General features: G+C 43.3%; 1 protein-coding gene and 1 long non-coding RNA gene across 5 annotated transcripts in view; both read right to left on the bottom strand.

The window, feature by feature from the left end:
• Nucleotides 1-2,251: 2,251 nt before the first annotated feature.
• Nucleotides 2,252-4,664, bottom strand: LOC143768741 (uncharacterized). The gene is made up of 2 exons (XR_013214005.1): nucleotides 4,554-4,664; nucleotides 2,252-2,989 (listed from the first exon to the last, which is right to left on the bottom strand). It is a non-coding gene; the product is annotated as an uncharacterized LOC143768741 (long non-coding RNA).
• A 102-nt stretch (nucleotides 4,665-4,766) lies between these two features.
• The window catches only part of LOC143770514 (uncharacterized), a 57,521-nt gene continuing 39,312 nt past the window's right edge, over nucleotides 4,767-22,975 (bottom strand). For all 4 annotated transcript variants that reach the window (XM_077260191.1, XM_077260193.1, XM_077260192.1 and 1 more), the window contains 4 exons: nucleotides 10,366-11,840; nucleotides 8,444-8,734; nucleotides 8,017-8,278; nucleotides 4,767-7,010 (listed from right to left, as the gene is read on the bottom strand). In XM_077260191.1, coding sequence (XP_077116306.1) covers nucleotides 6,821-7,010; nucleotides 8,017-8,278; nucleotides 8,444-8,734; nucleotides 10,366-11,840 — 2,218 coding nt within the window. In that variant the 3' untranslated portion in view covers nucleotides 4,767-6,820. The remainder of the gene's footprint in view (nucleotides 7,011-8,016; nucleotides 8,279-8,443; nucleotides 8,735-10,365; nucleotides 11,841-22,975) is intronic.

The following is a 22,975-nucleotide window of genomic DNA, read 5'->3' on the forward strand; positions in this document are numbered from 1 at the left end:
GATACCAAACTTGTATCTTTTTTTTTTTTTTTTTTATCAGTAATTTATTGCCATTTTTTGAGACTGGTAACATTTTTATTTTTCTGCGGCTGGAGTTTTCTGTTCGGTAAACTGATGTTTTTATTGATATCATTATGGGATACATTTATGTAGATCCCATTTTTGCAATATACAGCTTAAAAATGGAATTCCTGATTTTTTATTTTTTTTATTATTATTATTATTATTATTAACCCCTTCATGCCCCGGGGTATTTTCGTTTTTTGTTTTTCGCTCCCCTCCTTCCCAGAGCCATAACTTTTTTATTTTTCCGTCAATATGGCCACGTGAGGGCTCATTTTTTGCGGGACGAGTTGTACTTTTGAACGACATCATTGGTTTTTGCATGTTATATACTAGAAAACGGGGGAAAAAATTCCAAGATTGCAAAAAAAGTGCAATCCCACAGTTGGTTTTTGTTTTTTTTACTAGGTTCACTAAATGCTAAAACTGACCTGCCATTATGATTCTCTAGGTCATTACGAGTTCATAGACACCTAACATGTCTAGGTTCTTTTTTATCTAAGTGGTAAAAAAAAATCCAAAATTTGCTAAAAAAAAAAAAAAAAATGCGCCATTTTCCGATACCCGTAGCATCTCCATTTTTCGTGATCTGGGATCAGTTGAGGGCTTATTTTTTGTGTGCTGAGCTGATGTTTTTAATGATACCATTTTGGTGCAGATACGTTCTTTTGATCGCCCATTATTGCATTTTAATGCAATGTTGCGGCAACCAAAAAAACATAATTCTGGCTATTTAAATTTATTTATCGCTACGCCGTTTAGCGATCAGGTTAATCCTTTTTTTTATTGATAGATCGGGCGATTCTGAGCGCGGCAATACCAAGTATGTGTATATTTGATTTTTTTTTATTGTTTTATTTTGAATGGGGCGAAAGGGGGTTGTTTTCAAATTTTTATATATTTTTTTATTTTTTTCATATTTTTTAAAGCATTTTTTTTTTAACTTTTGCCATGCTTCAATAGCCTTCATGGGAGGCTAGAAGCTGGCACAACTCGATCGGCTCTGCTACATGGGAGCGATTATCAGATCGCTCCTATGTAGCTGAATTCCTGCATTGCTATGAGCGCCGACCACAGGGTGGCGCTCACAGCAATACGGCATCAGCAACCATAGAGGTCTCAAGGAGACCTCTGGTTGTCATGCCGACACACCGATGACCCCCGATCACGTGACGGGGGTCAGCGATGCATGCATTTCCAGCCCGATGGCTGGAAGCAGTAGTTAAATGCCGCTGTCAGCATTTGACAGCGGCATTTAACTAGTTAATAGGGGAGGGCGGATCGCAATTCCACCCGCTGCTATTGCAGGCACATGTCAGCTGTTCAAAACAGCTGACATGTCGCGGCTTAGATGCGAGCTCACCGCCGGAGCCCACATCACAGCGGGGGATCTGACCTCGGACGTACTATCCTGTCCGAGGTCAGAAAGAGGTTAAAGAACATAATTTTATGGTGGCGGAGATACTGAATGTTTTTTTATTTTGTTATTATTTTAAGTCTTGAATTGATTCACATATTTAGATCTTTTTTTTTCTTTAAGTAGTTAAATTGTTCCAGAGAATGAAGTATTTCACAATTACACGTTTATTTCCTTTGTGTATACTGGAACAACACACAAAAAAAAACAGAGGAAAAATGGCAAAACGGACATCATTTCACACAAACCCCCAAAATTGTTGGCACCTTTCCAAAATTGTGGGTAAACAACTTTGTTTCCAGCATGTGATGCTCGTTCATACTCACCCGTGGCAAGTAACAGGTGTGGGCAATATGAAAAATCACACCTGAAACCAGATAAAAAGGGGAGAAGTTGACTCAATCTTTGCATTGTGTGTCTGTGTGCCACACTAAGCATGCAGAACAGAAAGAGGAGAAGAGAACTGTCTGAGGACTTGAGAAGAAAAATTGTTGCACAATATTACAAGTCCATCTCTAGATATCTTGATGTTCCTTTGACCATGGTGGACAACATAATCAAGAAGTTTACAACCAAAAACAATGTAGTTAATCTCTCTGAAGGTGGACGGCAGATAAAAGGGGTACCAACATGGCTGCCATGGGGGCCTTCAGCCGACAGTTTCCATATCCCATCGATTGTTGGTTTATCGGCTGGATGGAAAAGACAATTTATACTGAAGGTTCAGGAATGAATACTTGTGTTTAGTATAAAAGATCCGTCCCGAACAGGTGACTTGAATAAAAGGAGAAAATTTATTTAGAATAAAAAGTTACAATGTAAAATGGATAAATATAAGAGATAAAAGGAATACATGCACAGAGGCGGCAGAGGGAAAGGTCTGGTCTGTTGCATCCACGCACGCCCAAACCAAGGTCATTTTGAACATTACAGTCAAGTTTGCAAAACCAATTTTTCGTTTTATCCTGGATAGATCAATATAGTGTTCTCATACTGATAACCAAGTCGGCATTTGTGCCGAGATGTTCTGCAGAGAAGTGCAATTACTTTTTTTTAATAAGAACATAATCGATTAATTAAGCCAATCAACATTATTGATTAATAAAAGCTGCACACAGAAACGGGGAATGCGACATTCAGTGGATACGTCGAGAGAAAACGGAGAATTTAAATAGACCAATCAAAGGCCTGAATTGTGCCACGCCCCCTTACACTCTGCAGCAGACGTGATACAATGTATCAATTTCCTCCTAACACATCCCAGCTTATAACAACAAGTTTTGTAAATAAGTTTCCTGTAATCCGGCAGCCGGGAATCCAGAATTTTTATAGAATTTAATCTAATGCCTGTATTTCTAAGGTGACGGAGCCACCGGTCCCGACCAATGAACCACTTCCTTTTATTATTATGAAGGAAATTTACACGTGTGTCCACTAAGAAGGTGACGGGATCCCCCGCATCATCTGCTACTAAGAACCTGTGATATCTTTTTTTTAAATACTGCAAAACTATACAGGTCCTTCTCAAAAAATTAGCATATAGTGTAAAATTTCATTATTTACCATAATGTAATGATTACAATTAAACTTTCATATATTATAGATTCATTATCCACCAACTGAAATTTGTCAGGTCTTTTATTGTTTTAATACTGATGATTTTGGCATACAACTCCTGATAACCCAAAAAACCTGTCTCAATAAATTAGCATATTTCACCCGTCCAATCAAATAAAAGTGTTTTTTAATAACAAACAAAAAAAACCATCAAATAATAATGTTCAGTTATGCACTCAATACTTGGTCGGGAATCCTTTGGCAGAAATGACTGCTTCAATGCGGCGTGGCATGGAGGCAATCAGCCTGTGACACTGCTGAGATGTTATGGAGGCCCAGGATGCTTCAATAGCGGCCTTAAGCTCATCCAGAGTGTTGGGTCTTGCGTCTCTCAACTTTCTCTTCACAATATCCCACAGATTCTCTATGGGGTTCAGGTCAGGAGAGTTGGCAGGCCAATTGAGCACAGTAATACCATGGTCAGTAAACCATTTACCAGTGGTTTTGGCACTGTGAGCAGGTGCCAGGTCGTGCTGAAAAATGAAATCTTCATCTCCATAAAGCATTTCAGCCGATGGAAGCATGAAGTGCTCCAAAATCTCCTGATAGCTAGCTGCATTGACCCTGCCCTTGATGAAACACAGTGGACCAGCACCAGCAGCTGACATGGCACCCCACACCATCACTGACTGTGGGTACTTGACACTGGACTTCAGGCATTTTGGCATTTCCTTCTCTTCCTCCAGACTCTGGCACCTTGATTTCCGAATGACATGCAAAATTTGCTTTCATCAGAAAAAAGTACTTGGGACCACTTAGCAACAGTCCAGTGCTGCTTCTCTGTAGCCCAGGTCAGGCGCTTCTGCCGCTGTTTATGGTTCAAAAGTGGCTTGACCTGGGGAAATGCTGAAATGCTTTATGGAGATGAAGATTTCATTTTTCAGCACGACCTGGCACCTGCTCACAGTGCCAAAACCACTGGTAAATGGTTTACTGACCATGGTATTACTGTGCTCAATTGGCCTGCCAACTCTCCTGACCTGAACCCCATAGAGAATCTGTGGGATATTGTGAAGAGAAAGTTGAGAGACGCAAGACCCAACACTCTGGATGAGCTTAAGGCCGCTATTGAAGCATCCTGGGCCTCCATAACATCTCAGCAGTGTCACAGGCTGATTGCCTCCATGCCACGCCGCATTGAAGCAGTCATTTCTGCCAAAGGATTCCCGACCAAGTATTGAGTGCATAACTGAACATTATTATTTGATGTTTTTTTTGTTTGTTATTAAAAAACACTTTTATTTGATTGGACGGGTGAAATATGCTAATTTATTGAGACAGGTTTTTTGGGTTATCAGGAGTTGTATGCCAAAATCATCAGTATTAAAACAATAAAAGACCTGACAAATTTCAGTTGGTGGATAATGAATCTATAATATATGAAAGTTTAATTGTAATCATTACATTATGGTAAATAATGAAATTTTACACTATATGCTAATTTTTTGAGAAGGACCTGTACATAAAGGTATATATCTTGGTACCGTGTTATCCAGTGGATAGAAAAATATTTAGAATTGAGAGTCCTCCATGGTTGATACCTTTTAATGGCTAACTGAGAAGATGGTAACAAATTGCAGCTTTCGAGACTATTCAGGTCCCTTCATCAGGCATAGACCTGAGTAGTCTCGAAAGCTGCAATTTGTTACCATCTTTTCAGTTAGCCATTAAAAGGTATCAACCATGGAGGACTCTCAATTCTAAATATTTTTGTAAAACTATAAAAACCTGTAAAATTTGTTATCTTTTTTTACTTGTCTTAAGAAAACATCTTTCCACATGACGCTCTCACCTTTTCTTAGGATAGTTTAATGGATCGTTCCCATCTAAAACCTTTATGATCCACAGGTTATGTTATAGACGTACGATTGATTTGCTTCCCATCACTAGGATCCTGATATATTTCGAAAATGGGACCATACATGTCACAAACTGCTGTCAATGTAGTGATTCCCACCCCTGGAGTATTTTCATTCATCTCTACTTTCTGTGCAGGACACAGTGGAGAACCATTTTCAAGACCTAAGGGTGAGTCAAAAAATTTCCACACTCCGGTTATACTAAAACTTCTGTTGGCTGCCTTGTCTTATCAGCACTTTCCTATGAGATCGATGTCTCCACCAGTCACTGATGTGCAGGTTTGAACGTGTTACATTAGTTTGTGACTGCAATGTAAGAAACATTGGCTTCCCCCAATTAGAAAAGAGCAAAATGCAGCAATTCATGGTCTGGTGCCAATACTTTTCGAAGACTTTGTGCACATTTAGGAGAAAGTGTTTTACAGTGCAGAAGTGTGTATGAAAAGATCGAGAAGTTTAAGGAAAGTCGCAAAAGTATCAGCCGATAAGGTGGAGTTGGATGATCAATCATGACTGATGTCAACATTGAATGGCTCCATTGGATGACGATTGACAGCAGATTATGAATGAAGAGGTGAAGACAGTGATGTATTTGTGGCTCTTTTCTGACAGTTGATGAAAATAAATTCTACAGCCAGTGTGCGAATAATTTTTGACTCGCCCTCGTATATGCCTGTCCGAGATGGTCAGGATAATGTCTGTCTGACTCTAATGATTGGTAAGATGGTCACCTTCGATCAGACATATTATACACATGGGATAAATGTTTGCCGATTTCATCACAGATCTGATACAGGTGTTAATTTATTGGTAACACGAGGAGATGAGCAACTCGCCCAATTCTCGCTATTTAATAAAGTAGAAAAGACATTTGTGAATATTTAGGTGGATTTTGGGAGCGGTAGCCAACAGGTATCTGATGTGTATGGATGGCTATAAGAGGTTCTCTCGAGACATCCTCTGATCGAGGCCCTATTTTATTATCCAGAATGTTCTCCAAAATGGTTTGTCATGAGTTACGTAGATGATCCATTCAGCCGATCCTGAGTAACAATTTTGCTACTGGAAAAGAACGGTGACGTACCCAGCAACACCCAACAGTGATCTGTGGAACTGAGGTTCACAGGTGATGTCTTAAAGAGGTTGTTCACTACTTTTACATTGATAACCTATCCTTTGGATAAGTCATCAATGTCTAATCGGCCGGGGTCAGACACTCGACACCCGGGTCAGAAACCCTGCACCCCGCCGATCAGCTGTTATTGGTGGTGGTGGCCGATCAGACATTGATGAGCTATCCTAAGCATAGGTCATCAATATAAAGTAGTGGACAACCTCTAAGTGGATTCTTTTTTTACTTTTCTATAACTTAGGGCAATAAATAATATCAGTTAATGCTATATTAGCTGCAAAGTTCATGGTATGCCGTTCACGTGAACATAAGATTGCTAGTAAGAAATGCTGAATGACTGATGGCCAACGACCATTCCAAAGAAGTTATGGAGAAGGGAGTTTTTCCCTAAGGATTGGCTCCTTTTCACATGGTGTCCATTATAAATCAGTTGGAACCTCTTTATATTAATGGACACCAGTGTACATGAGAGTTTAACCCATCTCCCTTGCCTAGAAGATGGACGCTAACTGGTGGACCTCTCTCGGTGACCTCAACACGCAAGCCCCAATAGAGCAATTTATAAAGGAGTTTCTAAACTAGATCAACATCGCTAAGCTTGCCAAATGAAATATGATTAATTCATGATTCAAAAAGAGAAGAGATCCATAAAATCATCAAGAAGAATAAAAGTATAAAGCACATGGAAAAGTCTTCCGCTTAGTTGGCTGTGAAGTAGATCCATCAGATCACTTAGAGCGTTGTCTCGCTGGTATTCGGGTTCAGTTCCTCAGTTGATTCCGGACTTAATCTCTGTGTTTCAACATCATCATTGTGATTAACTCCATTGAGTTGTCCATTTACAAGAGGATCAGAGGTCGGTGGCCTTTCATTGGGGTCGGTGTTTTGGCTGGTAGCAGGTCTTCTACGAAAGTCCACACAACTGTCAAAATAATGAAAACGTTTGAGGTCAAACGGTTCCCAAACTTATTCAAAAACATCTCCCACGACTTTGTGTATAATATAATAATATATATATATTGCACATTTTTGTAAAATTAGAATTCAATTCTACTTGAATTTTTTTCTGTCTTTTTTAAAACTGACTAATACTCTGGTACTTTGGCTTCTCTTTAGTAGTTCCACCATGAATGTCCAAGGGGTATCTGTAGTAGGGCTTCGAAGGGTATTTTATGGCATGCACTAGGTCTCTCCCACCAGCACCCCGTTATTAGTTTAATAATGTAATATTAGTAACCCCCATGCGTCCAACCCCCAATAGTGTTGTAATATTGGAATTTGGTCATAAAAATAGAGAAGAATGGATTGTTTTGGAGGGTACCTAAATCTGAGGTTTTGGGGTTGGAGGAGCTGCTTGGTTAGTATTGGTAACAATGTATCAGATAAAAGCTGAGCTCTGATTGGTCACTATTAGGGTTGAGTGACTTTTACTTTTTTAGGATTGAGTCGGGTTTCGTGAAACCCGACTTTCTCAAAAGTCGGATCGTGTGAAATCGGCCGACTATTGTGAAGAGTCGGGGACCCGACCGAAACACGAAACCCAATGCAACTCAATGGGGATTTTTTTTTTTTTTTCCTTCTCTCTCTCTCTCCCCCCTTCACAGCTAAGTTTGTGTTACACTGTGGAAATCGCTACTTCCCAAACAGCAATATGGCGGTTGTGACGCCGCAGAAAGCAAGCCGGAACCTATGTCATCACGCTGCCCACACTCCTTCATTGGCTGAAAAAATGGCGGTTAAAGCGTCATACGAAACGCGACTTTGGCGCGAAGATCGCTGACCGCATACGAAACCCGACTTTGCCGAAAGTCGGCGACTTATGAAATTGACCGATCCATTTCGCTCAAGCCTAGTCACTATGCTTTTTCTCTGGGGTCATTTTTTCAGTTTCGGTGTTAAACTCATCATATGTAAAATGTATCAATTACCTTAGAAATTCAGGGCAGAACTTCCACAATAATGCAGTTGAAATTCCAACAAGTACAAGAAAGCTGACTACCGGAACAACTACAGTAATCAACTTGGTATTCTTCTCGTCCATGCTCTCGCTCGTGTTCTGGCTCTTGCTCGTGTTCTGGCTCTTGCTCTCGCCCGTGTTCTCGCTCTCGCTCATGTTCTGGCTTTGATCCTCAGCCTGGATCATGTATTCTTCTGATATTTTCTTCATAAACAATTCTTCGCTCAGCAGCTCTGAAAAATAAATCTGATACTTAATGGTTGGGCAAACAATGGTCACACATTACAGAAAAGTTACCCAAGAAGCTCAGCTCAGTGCTGCTTCTATAAAGGGAACAGAAAGCCAAACCCAGAGATGTTTTGCTTTGGTTTTTATCACTCACGCGGAAGTCTTCTTACCTCCACGAGTTGCTGGCAGCAAGTCTTCTCCATTGCGCTCATGTCCGTTTTCCAGTATCCAGTCCCCTGCACTTCGGTCAGCATTGATCCAGATTTCTACACATGTTTCATTTGTTGCGACAACATAGTATTCTGATTCTGAGCAGTTGTGGATGCAGGGAAGAGTCGTGCAACTAAATGTGCATCTAGTGGAATGACGGTAGTCAAAGTTCATAATGGTGAGAGTTTGATTCATTAATGATTTGTTGCTACAAATTATTATCTGCTGTAAATGTGGCAGCACCGGGGAAGCTGAAAATATAGGAAGACAGGAAATGAGTGTTTGCCACAATGTATCCATTTGGATTGTAAACGATTTTTACATATAGCAATCATCACTTTGGTCAGTATTTTACATCAGTATTTGTAGCCAAAACCAGAAGTGGAACAATTAGAGCAAAAGTATAATATAAACATATGCACCACTTCTGTATTTATCACCCCCTCCTGGTTTTGGCTACAAATACTGATGTAAAATACTGACCAAATACTGCTAGTGTGACGGCAGCCTAAAAGGGTTTTCCAAAAATAAAGTTTTCATCTCTTGTAGTCGATATGCCCGCTAATGCCCCATTTCAGGGTCTGTCAATGTGCAGTTGAAAATGCAAATATGTTAATGTTTGTAACTGCATCACTTATGTCCCGAGGCCGGTAAACATGGCGGGATCATAACAGACAGGGGGAATATGTGACTGTAAAGCAGTCAGCAAAGCAGACACCTTGACTGGTGGAAGTTAATTACAAAGTTCACTATGGTGGGTTCTCAGAAGACCCCTTGCGTTAGAAAAACTTGGCTGAAACTTCTTCTGTTAAGACCCCCTTATATGCAGTTGGCAGTCTGTTTCTAGTTTTTTACTTTCTTCTTGTGTTTTTCTACCCTCCTAGTAATACATTCTGGCTGTGCTGCTATCTTCACTTGCTCTCATGTATCAGCGCAGCTTCATTTCTGCAGTGATTTTTTTTTTTTACTTCTACAGCCCATAAGGAATCTCTTCTCCCTTGTGCAGACAGGCTTTAATGCTGAGGAGAAACAGCAGATTTCTTTACGTTCTCTCTTCTCTTTCTTAACTTATACACAGACTGCAAGATCCTCCCTCCTTTCTCCTATATTCTCTTATATACAGCATGTGTAGTGTGCCCTCCCTGAAGACTTGGATGCTTTCTCCCTCTCCACTCTCTTTTCTTCCCTTTTCCTCCTGCTGTCTCTAACACTGAGATAAAGCTGAGCACTGGAGTAGCCAACATGAAGAAGAAGTTATATAGATGATACAGCAACAAAACAATAGGAGATTTTTAAAGAAGACTATTTAGAAAGTGACAGTTGTTTGCTGTAGGTTCTCTCTTTCTCCACAGACTGCAAGATCCTCCCTCCCTTCTCCAACGTTCTGTTATAAACAGCCTGTGTTGTCTGCCCTTCCTGAAGACTTAGATGCTTTTCTCCTTCTCCACTTTCTGTTCTGTCATGTATAGTCTTTTCCCCCTTTCCTCCTGCCATCTCTAACACTTGGAGAAAGCTGAGCACCGGAGTAGCCAGCTAGATAAATATGTTACATGGATGATGCAGAAAAAAAATGCTAGATTTTTAAAGAAGACTATTTACAAAAGTGCGTAATTTTACATTAAGAAAGAAAATTAATAGCACAAATACATTTAGTGCAGAGACATCCATAACTTTCTACCTGTGTCTTCAGGACATCCCTTCATTACGGCTGATTTCCTGCCCAAGTTACCAGTTTATTAATCGGTTTCAAAGACCCATAGAAGCAACGTGAGTTCCCCTAAATGTCTGTTCCCCTCTAACACTTACAGCAGTTCTGCCATTTGCAGTAAGACATATTTAACATACAGGATCAGTGTAATAAAACTAGTATATTTGTATTTACCTTGCACTAGATTCACCATGAAACAAGGTAAAATGAAAGAAATCAAAAGGCCATAGAAACAGCCCCTGATGCATAAGCCTATGTTCATCATGGTACAGGACTTCTCATCAGGACTTCTTTCTTTGGTCAGTACATCACCATGTTGTTGAGAGCAGGTGGAACCTGTGGTATCAAAGACATTAGACCTATTTTCAATGGATTGAGATCTATGCTGGCTTTTGGGTTTGAGGAACGAGAGGAGATTGCTTTCTCCTCCATTGCCTAAGAAAGTTTTATCTTCAGGGTTGTTATTTTTGGGGCTATTGTTACTTTTGACATTTTTATTGCCCCTTCTTCTTCCAGGGTTAGTGGTCCCGTTGTTTGATCTATGAAATTTGGGTGATATTTTGTTCTCTTCATTGGCGGCCATTGTATCATCTTTGACATTGTTTGATTCAAGGCATGAAGACTCATTGTTGCTTCTTCCATGGTCCATGGACACATTGTTCTCTGGTTCTTTGGTGTCCACGTCACCTCCACCTTGCAGTTGGCTACATGAAGAGATGTTAGAAGCTTTTATATCTGTACTCTCATCACTGTTAATGCTGGATACATTTTTATCAGTATGGTTGGCTGCAGAAAGGCTTTCGGTAACTTCATGACGAATATCATGAATAGACTCGTAACCGACATCATCATTGTCCACTGATTCTAAGCTCGATCTTTGGCCTTCAGATACAAAGTTGCTCTTTTCATTGCCCACAGCAGAACTCTCCTCTGACTTCAAGTCCATGGTGGAATTATCAGGACTAATTAGCTTTGTGACATTGCTATCTTGAAGATGAAGATCGGTGGAAGAACTATCACTGGGACTAGAGTCATCGAAGACTTTGTTTATATTTTCTTGGGCATCAACTTCTTTAATGTTTGTTGTGGGGTATAAAAGCTCATTGATGTCCTCTCCATGGTCTGGAGATCTCTTGCCCTCTGAGTCTATGGTTTCATCTTCGCACATATTTCCTCCATCTTGCTTCTTGTTGGGTGCAGTGTTAGTGCAAGGTTCTGTATAAATGTAATCATCAGGTTTGACGGTGGAGGCATTTCTATCACAGTCATCGGTTGTAGAAAAGATGTTGTTAACCTCATGATGGGCGAGTATATCATCATTGGGCTTACAAGGCTCTTTGCCATTTTGTTCTGATTCAAAGAGCTCAGTGGCGCCATCAACTCTTAGTGCAAGGTTGTCAAATACAGGCTGTGCCGTGGTACCATTCTCCGACTTGGGGGAATGGTCATCTGACCTAATGATATTTGAAGCATTGCTATTTTGCTGTATACTCATGGAAGAGTGGTCATTTGGACAAGTGGCATCAACGATTTTGCTTTTTTCACCAACCATCAAGACACCTGTAGATCCAGAGTTATTCTCTTGGGAGACTTTGGTTTCAAGGCTTTGGTGGGTCTCCTCAATGCTCAGGGGTGTTTCTTTATAAAAGCTGAGAATTGGAAGAAGAAAAAGAGGACATCGATTTTATTTTAGAACAAATTTACAAAAAAAGACCACAGATCTCATATCCAACCAGTATCATTGTGAAGACACAAAGTTCTCACATCCAGCCTATATTACTGAGAGAGAGACACACATCACTCACATCCAGCATCCAGCCTATATTACTGGGAGAGAGACAACAAACCTCCCATCCGGCTTATATTACTTTTGAGACAGACACAGATCTCATATCTAGCCTATATTACTGGGAGAGATATAGACCTCACATTCAGCCTATATTATTGTGAGAGACACACAGACCTCCCATCCTGCCTATATTACTGGGAGAGACACACAGACCTCACATCCAGCCTATATTACTGGGAGAGACACACAGGTCTCACATCCAGCCTATATTACTGGGAGAAACACACAGGTCTCACATCCAGCCTATAATACTGGGAGAGACACACAGACCTCCCATCCAGCCTATATTACTGGGAGAGATACACAGGTCTCACATCCAGCCTATACTACTGGGAGAGAGACACAGAGCTCACATCCAGCCTATATTATTGGAGAGACACACAGAGCTCACATCCAGCCTGTATTTCTGGGAGAGACACACAGACCTCACATCCAGCCTATATTATTGGAGAGACACACAGACCAAACATCCAGCCTATGTTACTGGGAGAGACACACAGGTCTCACATCCAGCCTATATTACTGGGAGAGACACAGGTCTCACATCCAGCCTATATTACTGGGAGAAACACACAGGTCTCACATCCAGCCTATAATACTGGGGGAGACACACAGACCTCCCATCCAGCCTATATTACTGGGAGAGATACACAGGTCTCACATCCAGCCTATATTACTGGGAGAGATACACAGGTCTCACATCCAGCCTATATTACTGGGAGAGATACACAGGTCTCACATCCAGCCTATATTATTGGAGAGACACACAGACCAAACATCCAGTCTATGTTACTGGGAGAGACACACAGGTCTCACATCCAGCCTATGTTACTGGGAGAGACACACAGGTCTTACATCCAGCCTATATTACTGGGAGAGACACAGGTCTCACATCCAGCCTATATTACTGGGAGAGACACACAGACCTCACATCCAGCCTATATTATTGGAGAGACACACAGAGCTCACATCCAGCCTATATTACCAAGAGGACATACAGAGCTCACATCCAGCCTATATTACTGGGAGAGACACACAGAGCTCACATCCAACCTATATTACCAAGAGCACACACAGTTCTCACATCCAGCCTATATTACTGGGAGAGACACACAGAGCTCACATTCAGCCTATATTACTGGGAGAAACACACAGGTCTCACATCCAGCCTATAATACTGGGAGAGACACACAGACCTCCCATCCAGCCTATATTACTGGGAGAGATACACAGGTCTCACATCCAGCCTATGTTACTGGGAGAGACACACAGGTCTCACATCCAGCCTATATTACTGGGAGAGACACAGACCTCACATCCAGCCTATATTATTGGAGAGACACACAGAGCTCAAATCCAGCCTATATTACTGGGAGAGACACACAGGTCTCACATCCAACCTATATTACCAAGAGGACACACAGTTCTCACATCCAGCCTATATTACTAAGAGGACACACAGATCTCACATCCAGCCTATATTACTGGGAGAGACACACAGAGCTCACATCCAACCTATATTACCAAGAGGACACACAGTTCTCACATCCAGCCTATATTACTGGGAGAGACACACAGACCTCCCATCCAGCCTATATTACTGGGAGAGATACACAGGTCTCACATCCAGCCTATATTACTGAAAGAGATACATAGGTCTCACATCCAGCCTATATTATTGGAGAGACACACAGACCTCACATCCAGCCTATATTCCTATATTACTGGGAGAGACACACAGACCTCACATCCAGCCTATATTATTGGAGAGACACACAGACCTCCCATCCAGCCTATACTACTGGGAGAGACACACAGAGCTCACATCCAGCCTATATTATTGGAGAGACACACAGACCTCACATCCAGCCTATATTATTGGAGAGACACAGAGACCAAACATCCAGCCTATGTTACTGGGAGAGACACACAGGTCTCACATCCAGCCTATGTTACTGGGAGAGACACACAGGTCTCACATCCAGCCTATATTACTGGGAGAGACACAGGTCTCACATCCAGCCTATATTACTGGGAGAGACACACAGACCTCACATCCAGCCTATATTATTGGAGAGACACACAGACCTCACATCCAGCCTATATTATTGGAGAGACACACAGACCTCACATCCAGCCTATATTACTGGGAGAGACACACAGGTCTCACATCCAGCCTATATTACTGGGAGAAACACACAGGTCTCACATCCAGCCTTTATTATTGGAGAGACACACAGACCTCACATCCAGCCTATATTATTGGAGAGACACACAGACCTCCCATCCAGCCTATATTACTGGGAGAGATACACAGGTCTCACATCCAGCCTATATTACTGGGAGAGATACACAGGTCTCACATCCAGCCTTTATTATTGGAGAGACACACAGACCTCACATCCAGCCTACATTCCTATATTACTGGGAGAGACACACAGACCTCACATCCAGCCTACATTACTGGGAGAAACACACAGGTCTCACATCCAGCCTATAATACTGGGGGAGACACACAGACCTCCCATCCAGCCTATATTACTGGGAGAGATACACAGGTCTCACATCCAGCCTATATTACTGGGAGAGATACACAGGTCTCACATCCAGCCTATATTATTGGAGAGACACACAGACCTCACATCCAGCCTATATTCCTATATTACTGGGAGAGACACACAGACCTCACATCCAGCCTATATTATTGGAGAGACACACAGACCTCACATCCAGCCTATATTATTGGAGAGACACACAGACCAAACATCCAGTCTATGTTACTGGGAGAGACACACAGGTCTCACATCCAGCCTATGTTACTGGGAGAGACACACAGGTCTTACATCCAGCCTATATTACTGGGAGAGACACAGGTCTCACATCCAGCCTATATTACTGGGAGAGACACACAGACCTCACATCCAGCCTATATTATTGGAGAGACACACAGAGCTCACATCCAGCCTATATTACCAAGAGGACATACAGAGCTCACATCCAGCCTATATTACTGGGAGAGACACACAGAGCTCACATCCAACCTATATTACCAAGAGGACACACAGTTCTCACATCCAGCCTATATTACTGGGAGAGACACACAGAGCTCACATTCAGCCTATATTACTGGGAGAAACACACAGGTCTCACATCCAGCCTATAATACTGGGAGAGACACACAGACCTCCCATCCAGCCTATATTACTGGGAGAGATACACAGGTCTCACATCCAGCCTATGTTACTGGGAGAGACACACAGGTCTCACATCCAGCCTATAATACTGGGGGAGACACACAGACCTCCCATCCAGCCTATATTACTGGGAGAGATACACAGGTCTCACATCCAGCCTATGTTACTGGGAGAGACACACAGGTCTCACATCCAGCCTATATTACTGGGAGAGACACAGGTCTCACATCCAGCCTATATTACTGGGAGAGACACACAGACCTCACATCCAGCCTATATTATTGGAGAGACACACAGAGCTCACATCCAGCCTATATTACTGGGAGAGACACACAGGTCTCACATCCAACCTATATTACCAAGAGGACACACAGTTCTCACATCCAGCCTATATTACTAAGAGGACACACAGATCTCACATCCAGCCTATATTACTGGGAGAGACACACAGAGCTCACATCCAACCTATATTACCAAGAGGACACACAGTTCTCACATCCAGCCTATATTACTGGGAGAGACACACAGACCTCCCATCCAGCCAATATTACTGGGAGAGATACACAGGTCTCACATCCAGCCTATATTACTGGGAGAAACACACAGACCTCCCATCCAGCCTATATTACTGGGAGAGATACACAGGTCTCACATCCAGTGTATACTACTGGGAGAGAGACTCAGAGCTCACATCCAGCCTATATTATTGGGAGAGACACACAGGTCTCACATCCAACCTATATTACCAAGAGGACACACAGTTCTCACATCCAGCCTATATTACTAAGAGGACACACAGATCTCACATCCAGCCTATATTACTGGGAGAGACACACAGAGCTCACATCCAACCTATATTACCAAGAGGACACACAGTTCTCACATCCAGCCTATATTACTGGGAGAGATACACAGGTCTCACATCCAGCCTATATTACTGAAAGAGATACACAGGTCTCACATCCAGCCTATATTATTGGAGAGACACACAGACCTCACATCCAGCCTATATTCCTATATTACTGGGAGAGACACACAGACCTCACATCCAGCCTATATTATTGGAGAGACACACAGACCTCCCATCCAGCCTATACTACTGGGAGAGACACACAGAGCTCACATCCAGCCTATATTATTGGAGAGACACAGAGACCTCACATCCAGCCTATATTATTGGAGAGACACAGAGACCAAACATCCCGCCTATGTTACTGGGAGAGACACACAGGTCTCACATCCAGCCTATGTTACTGGGAGAGACACACAGGTCTCACATCCAGCCTATATTACTGGGAGAGACACAGGTCTCACATCCAGCCTATATTACTGGGAGAGACACACAGACCTCACATCCAGCCTATATTATTGGAGAGACACACAGACCTCACATCCAGCCTATATTATTGGAGAGACACACAGACCTCACATCCAGCCTATATTACTGGGAGAGACACACAGGTCTCACATCCAGCCTATATTACTGGGAGAAACACACAGGTCTCACATCCAGCCTATAATACTGGGAGAGACACACAGACCTCCCATCCAGCCTATATTACTGGGAGAGATACACAGGTCTCACATCCAGCCTATATTACTGGGAGAGATACACAGGTCTCACATCCAGCCTATATTACTGGGAGAGATACACAGGTCTCACATCCAGCCTATATTACTGGGAGAGATACACAGGTCTCACATCCAGCCTATATTATTGGAGAGACACACAGACCAAACATCCAGTCTATGTTACTGGGAGAGACACACAGGTCTCACATCCAGCCTATGTTACTGGGAGAGACACACAGGTCTTACATCCAGCCTATATTACTGGGAGAGACACAGGTCTCACATCCAGCTTATATTACTGGGAGAGACACACAGACCTCACATCCAGCCTATATTATTGGAGAGACACACAGAGCTCACATCCAGCCTATATTACCAAGAGGACATACAGAGCTCACATCCAGCCTATATTACTGGGAGAGACACACAGAGCTCACATCCAACCTATATTACCAAGAGCACACACAGTTCTCACATCCAGCCTATATTACTGGGAGAGACACACAGAGCTCACATTCAGCCTATATTACTGGGAGAAACACACAGGTCTCACATCCAGCCTATAATACTGGGAGAGACACACAGACCTCCCATCCAGCCTATATTACTGGGAGAGATACACAGGTCTCACATCCAGCCTATGTTACTGGGAGAGACACACAGGTCTCACATCCAGCCTATATTACTGGGAGAGACACAGACCTCACATCCAGCCTATATTATTGGAGACACACAGAGCTCACATCCAGCCTATATTACTGGGAGAGACACACAGGTCTCACATCCAACCTATATTACCAAGAGGACACACAGTTCTCACATCCAGCCTATATTACTAAGAGGACACACAGATCTCACATCCAGCCTATATTACTGGGAGAGACACACAGAGCTCACATCCAACCTATATTACCAAGAGGACACACAGTTCTCACATCCAGCCTATATTACTGGGAGAGACACACAGACCTCCCATCCAGCCTATATTACTGGGAGAGATACACAGGTCTCACATCCAGCCTATATTACTGAAAGAGATACACAGGTCTCACATCCAGCCTATATTATTGGAGAGACACACAGACCTCACATCCAGCCTATATTCCTATATTACTGGGAGAGACACACAGACCTCACATCCAGCCTATATTATTGGAGAGACACACAGACCTCCCATCCAGCCTATACTACTGGGAGAGACACACAGAGCTCACATCCAGCCTATATTATTGGAGAGACACACAGACCTCACATCCAGCCTATATTATTGGAGAGACACAGAGACCAAACATCCAGCCTATGTTACTGGGAGAGACACACAGGTCTCACATCCAGCCTATATTACTGGGAGAGACACAGGTCTCACATCCAGCCTATATTACTGGGAGAGACACACAGACCTCACATCCAGCCTATATTATTGGAGAGACACACAGACCTCACATCCAGCCTATATTATTGGAGAGACACACAGACCTCACATCCAGCCTATATTACTGGGAGAGACACACAGGTCTCACATCCAGCCTATATTACTGGGAGAAACACACAGGTCTCACATCCAGCCTATAATACTGGGAGAGACACACAGACCTCCCATCCAGCCTATATTACTGGGAGAGATACACAGGTCTCACATCCAGCCTATATTACTGGGAGAGATACACAGGTCTCACATCCAGCCTTTATTATTGGAGAGACACACAGACCTCACATCCAGCCTACATTCCTATATTACTGGGAGAGACACACAGACCTCACATCCAGCCTACATTACTGGGAGAAACACACAGGTCTCACATCCAGCCTATAATACTGGGGGAGACACACAGACCTCCCATCCAGCCTATATTACTGGGAGAGATACACAGGTCTCACATCCAGCCTATATTACTGGGAGAGATACACAGGTCTCACATCCAGCCTATATTATTGGAGAGACACACAGACCTCACATCCAGCCTATATTCCTATATTACTGGGAGAGACACACAGACCTCACATCCAGCCTATATTATTGGAGAGACACACAGACCTCACATCCAGCCTATATTATTGGAGAGACACACAGACCAAACATCCAGTCTATGTTACTGGGAGAGACACACAGGTCTCACATCCAGCCTATGTTACTGGGAGAGACACACAGGTCTTACATCCAGCCTATATTACTGGGAGAGACACAGGTCTCACATCCAGCCTATATTACTGGGAGAGACACACAGACCTCACATCCAGCCTATATTATTGGAGAGACACACAGAGCTCACATCCAGCCTATATTACCAAGAGGACATACAGAGCTCACATCCAGCCTATATTACTGGGAGAGACACACAGAGCTCACATCCAACCTATATTACCAAGAGGACACACAGTTCTCACATCCAGCCTATATTACTGGGAGAGACACACAGAGCTCACATTCAGCCTATATTACTGGGAGAAACACACAGGTCTCACATCCAGCCTATAATACTGGGAGAGACACACAGACCTCCCATCCAGCCTATATTACTGGGAGAGATACACAGGTCTCACATCCAGCCTATGTTACTGGGAGAGACACACAGGTCTCACATCCAGCCTATAATACTGGGGGAGACACACAGACCTCCCATCCAGCCTATATTACTGGGAGAGATACACAGGTCTCACATCCAGCCTATGTTACTGGGAGAGACACACAGGTCTCACATCCAGCCTATATTACTGGGAGAGACACAGGTCTCACATCCAGCCTATATTACTGGGAGAGACACACAGACCTCACATCCAGCCTATATTATTGGAGAGACACACAGAGCTCACATCCAGCCTATATTACTGGGAGAGACACACAGGTCTCACATCCAACCTATATTACCAAGAGGACACACAGTTCTCACATCCAGCCTATATTACTAAGAGGACACACAGATCTCACATCCAGCCTATATTACTAGGAGAGACACACAGAGCTCACATCCAACCTATATTACCAAGAGGACACACAGTTCTCACATCCAGCCTATATTACTGGGAGAGACACACAGACCTCCCATCCAGCCAATATTACTGGGAGAGATACACAGGTCTCACATCCAGCCTATATTACTGGGAGAAACACACAGACCTCCCATCCAGCCTATATTACTGGGAGAGATACACAGGTCTCACATCCAGTGTATACTACTGGGAGAGAGACTCAGAGCTCACATCCAGCCTATATTATTGGGAGAGACACACAGGTCTCACATCCAACCTATATTACCAAGAGGACACACAGTTCTCACATCCAGCCTATATTACTAAGAGGACACACAGATCTCACATCCAGCCTATATTACTGGGAGAGACACACAGAGCTCACATCCAACCTATATTACCAAGAGGACACACAGTTCTCACATCCAGCCTATATTACTGGGAGACACACAGACCTCCCATCCAGCCTATATTACTGGGAGAGATACACAGGTCTCACATCCAGCCTATATTACTGAAAGAGATACACAGGTCTCACATCCAGCCTATATTATTGGAGAGACACACAGACCTCACACCCAGCCTATATTCCTATATTACTGGGAGAGACACACAGACCTCACATCCAGCCTATATTATTGGAGAGACACACAGACCTCACATTCAGCCTATATTATTGGAGAGACACACAGACCTCCCATCCAGCCTATATTACTGGGAGAGATACACAGGTCTCACATCCAGCCTATACTACTGGGAGAGAGACACAGAGCTCACATCCAGCCTATATTATTGGAGAGAAACACAGAGCTCACATCCAGCCTGTATTTCTGGGAGAGACACACAGAGCTCACATCCAGCCTATATTATTGGAGAGACACACAGACCTCACATCCAGCCTATATTATTGGAGAGACACAGAGACCAAACATCCAGCCTATGTTACTGGGAGAGACACACAGGTCTCACATCCAGCCTATGTTACTGGGAGAGACACACAGGTCTCACATCCAGCCTATATTACTGGGAGAGACACAGGTCTCACATCCAGCCTATATTACTGGGAGAGACACACAGACCTCACATCCAGCCTATATTATTGGAGAGACACACAGACCTCACATCCAGCCTATATTACTGGGAGAGACACACAGGTCTCACATCCAGCCTATATTACTGGGAGAAACACACAGGTCTCACATCCAGCCTATAATACTGGGAGAGACACACAGACCTCCCATCCAGCCTATATTACTGGGAGAGATACACAGGTCTCACATCCAGCCTATATTACTGGGAGAGACACACAGGTCTCACATCCAGCCTTTATTATTGGAGAGACACACAGACCTCACATCCAGCCTATATTCCTATATTACTGGGAGAGACTCACATACCTCACATCCAGCCTATATTACTGGGAGAAACACACAGGTCTCACATCCAGCCTATAATACTGGGAGAGACAAACAGACCTCCCATCCAGCCTATGTTACTGGGAGAGACACACAGGTCTCACATGCAGCCTATGTTACTGGGAGAGACACACAGGTCTCACATCCAGCCTATATTACTGGGAGAGACACAGGTCTCACATCCAGCCTATATTACTGGGAGAGACACACAGACCTCACATCCAGCCTATATTATTGGAGAGACACACAGAGCTCACATCCAGCCTATATTACTGGGAGAGACACACAGGTCTCACATCCAACCTATATTGCCAAGAGGACACACAGTTCTCACATCCAGCCTATATTACTAAGAGGACACACAGATCTCACATCCAGCCTATATTACTGGGAGAGACACACAGAGCTCCCATCCAGCCTATATTACTGGGAGAGATACACAGGTCTCACATCCAACCTATATTGCCAAGAGGACACACAGTTCTCACATCCAACCTATATTACCAAGAGGACACACAGTTCTCACATCCAGCCTATATTACTGGGAGAGACACACAGACCTCCCATCCAGCCTATATTACTGGGAGAGATACACAGGTCTCACATCCAGCCTATATTACTGAAAGAGATACACAGGTCTCACATCCAGCCTTTTTTATTGGAGAGAGACACAGACCTCACATCCAGCCTATATTCCTATATTACTGGGAGAGACACACAGACCTCACATCCAGCCTATATTATTGGAGAGACACACAGACCTCACATCCAGCCTATATTATTGGAGAGACACACAGACCTCCCATCCAGCCTATATTACTGGGAGAGATACACAGGTCTCACATCCAGCCTATACTACTGGGAGAGAGACACAGAGCTCACATCCAGCCTATATTATTGGAGAGACACACAGAGCTCACATCCAGCCTGTATTTCTGGGAGAGACACACAGAGCTCACATCCAGCCTATATTATTGGAGAGACACACAGACCTCACATCCAGCCTATATTATTGGAGAGACACAGAGACCAAACATCCAGCCTATGTTACTGGGAGAGACACACAGGTCTCACATCCAGCCTATGTTACTGGGAGAGACACACAGGTCTCACATCCAGCCTATATTACTGGGAGAGACACAGGTCTCACATCCAGCCTATATTACTGGGAGAGACACACAGACCTCACATCCAGCCTATATTATTGGAGAGACACACAGACCTCACATCCAGCCTATATTACTGGGAGAGACACACAGGTCTCACATCCAGCCTATATTACTGGGAGAAACACACAGGTCTCACATCCAGCCTATAATACTGGGAGAGACACACAGACCTCCCATCCAGCCTATATTACTGGGAGAGATACACAAGTCTCACATCCAGCCTTTATTATTGGAGAGACACACAGTTCTCACATCCAGCCTATTTTACTAAGAGGACACACAGATCTCACATCCAGCCTATATTACTGGGAGAGACACACAGAGCTCACATCCAACCTATATTACCAAGAGGACACACAGTTCTCACATCCAGCCTATATTACTGGGAGAGACACACAGACCTCCCATCCAGCCTATATTACTGGGAGAAACACACAGACCTCCCATCCAGCCTATATTACTGGGAGAGATACACAGGTCTCACATCCAGCCTATACTACTGGGAGAGAGACACAGAGCTCACATCCAGCCTATATTATTGGGAGAGACACACAGGTCTCACATCCAACCTATATTACCAAGAGGACACACAGTTCTCACATCCAGCCTATATTACTA

The sequence above is a fragment of the Ranitomeya variabilis genome, chromosome 4 (genome assembly GCF_051348905.1).
Source record: "Ranitomeya variabilis isolate aRanVar5 chromosome 4, aRanVar5.hap1, whole genome shotgun sequence".
In the NCBI taxonomy this organism is placed as follows: Eukaryota; Metazoa; Chordata; class Amphibia; order Anura; family Dendrobatidae; genus Ranitomeya; species Ranitomeya variabilis.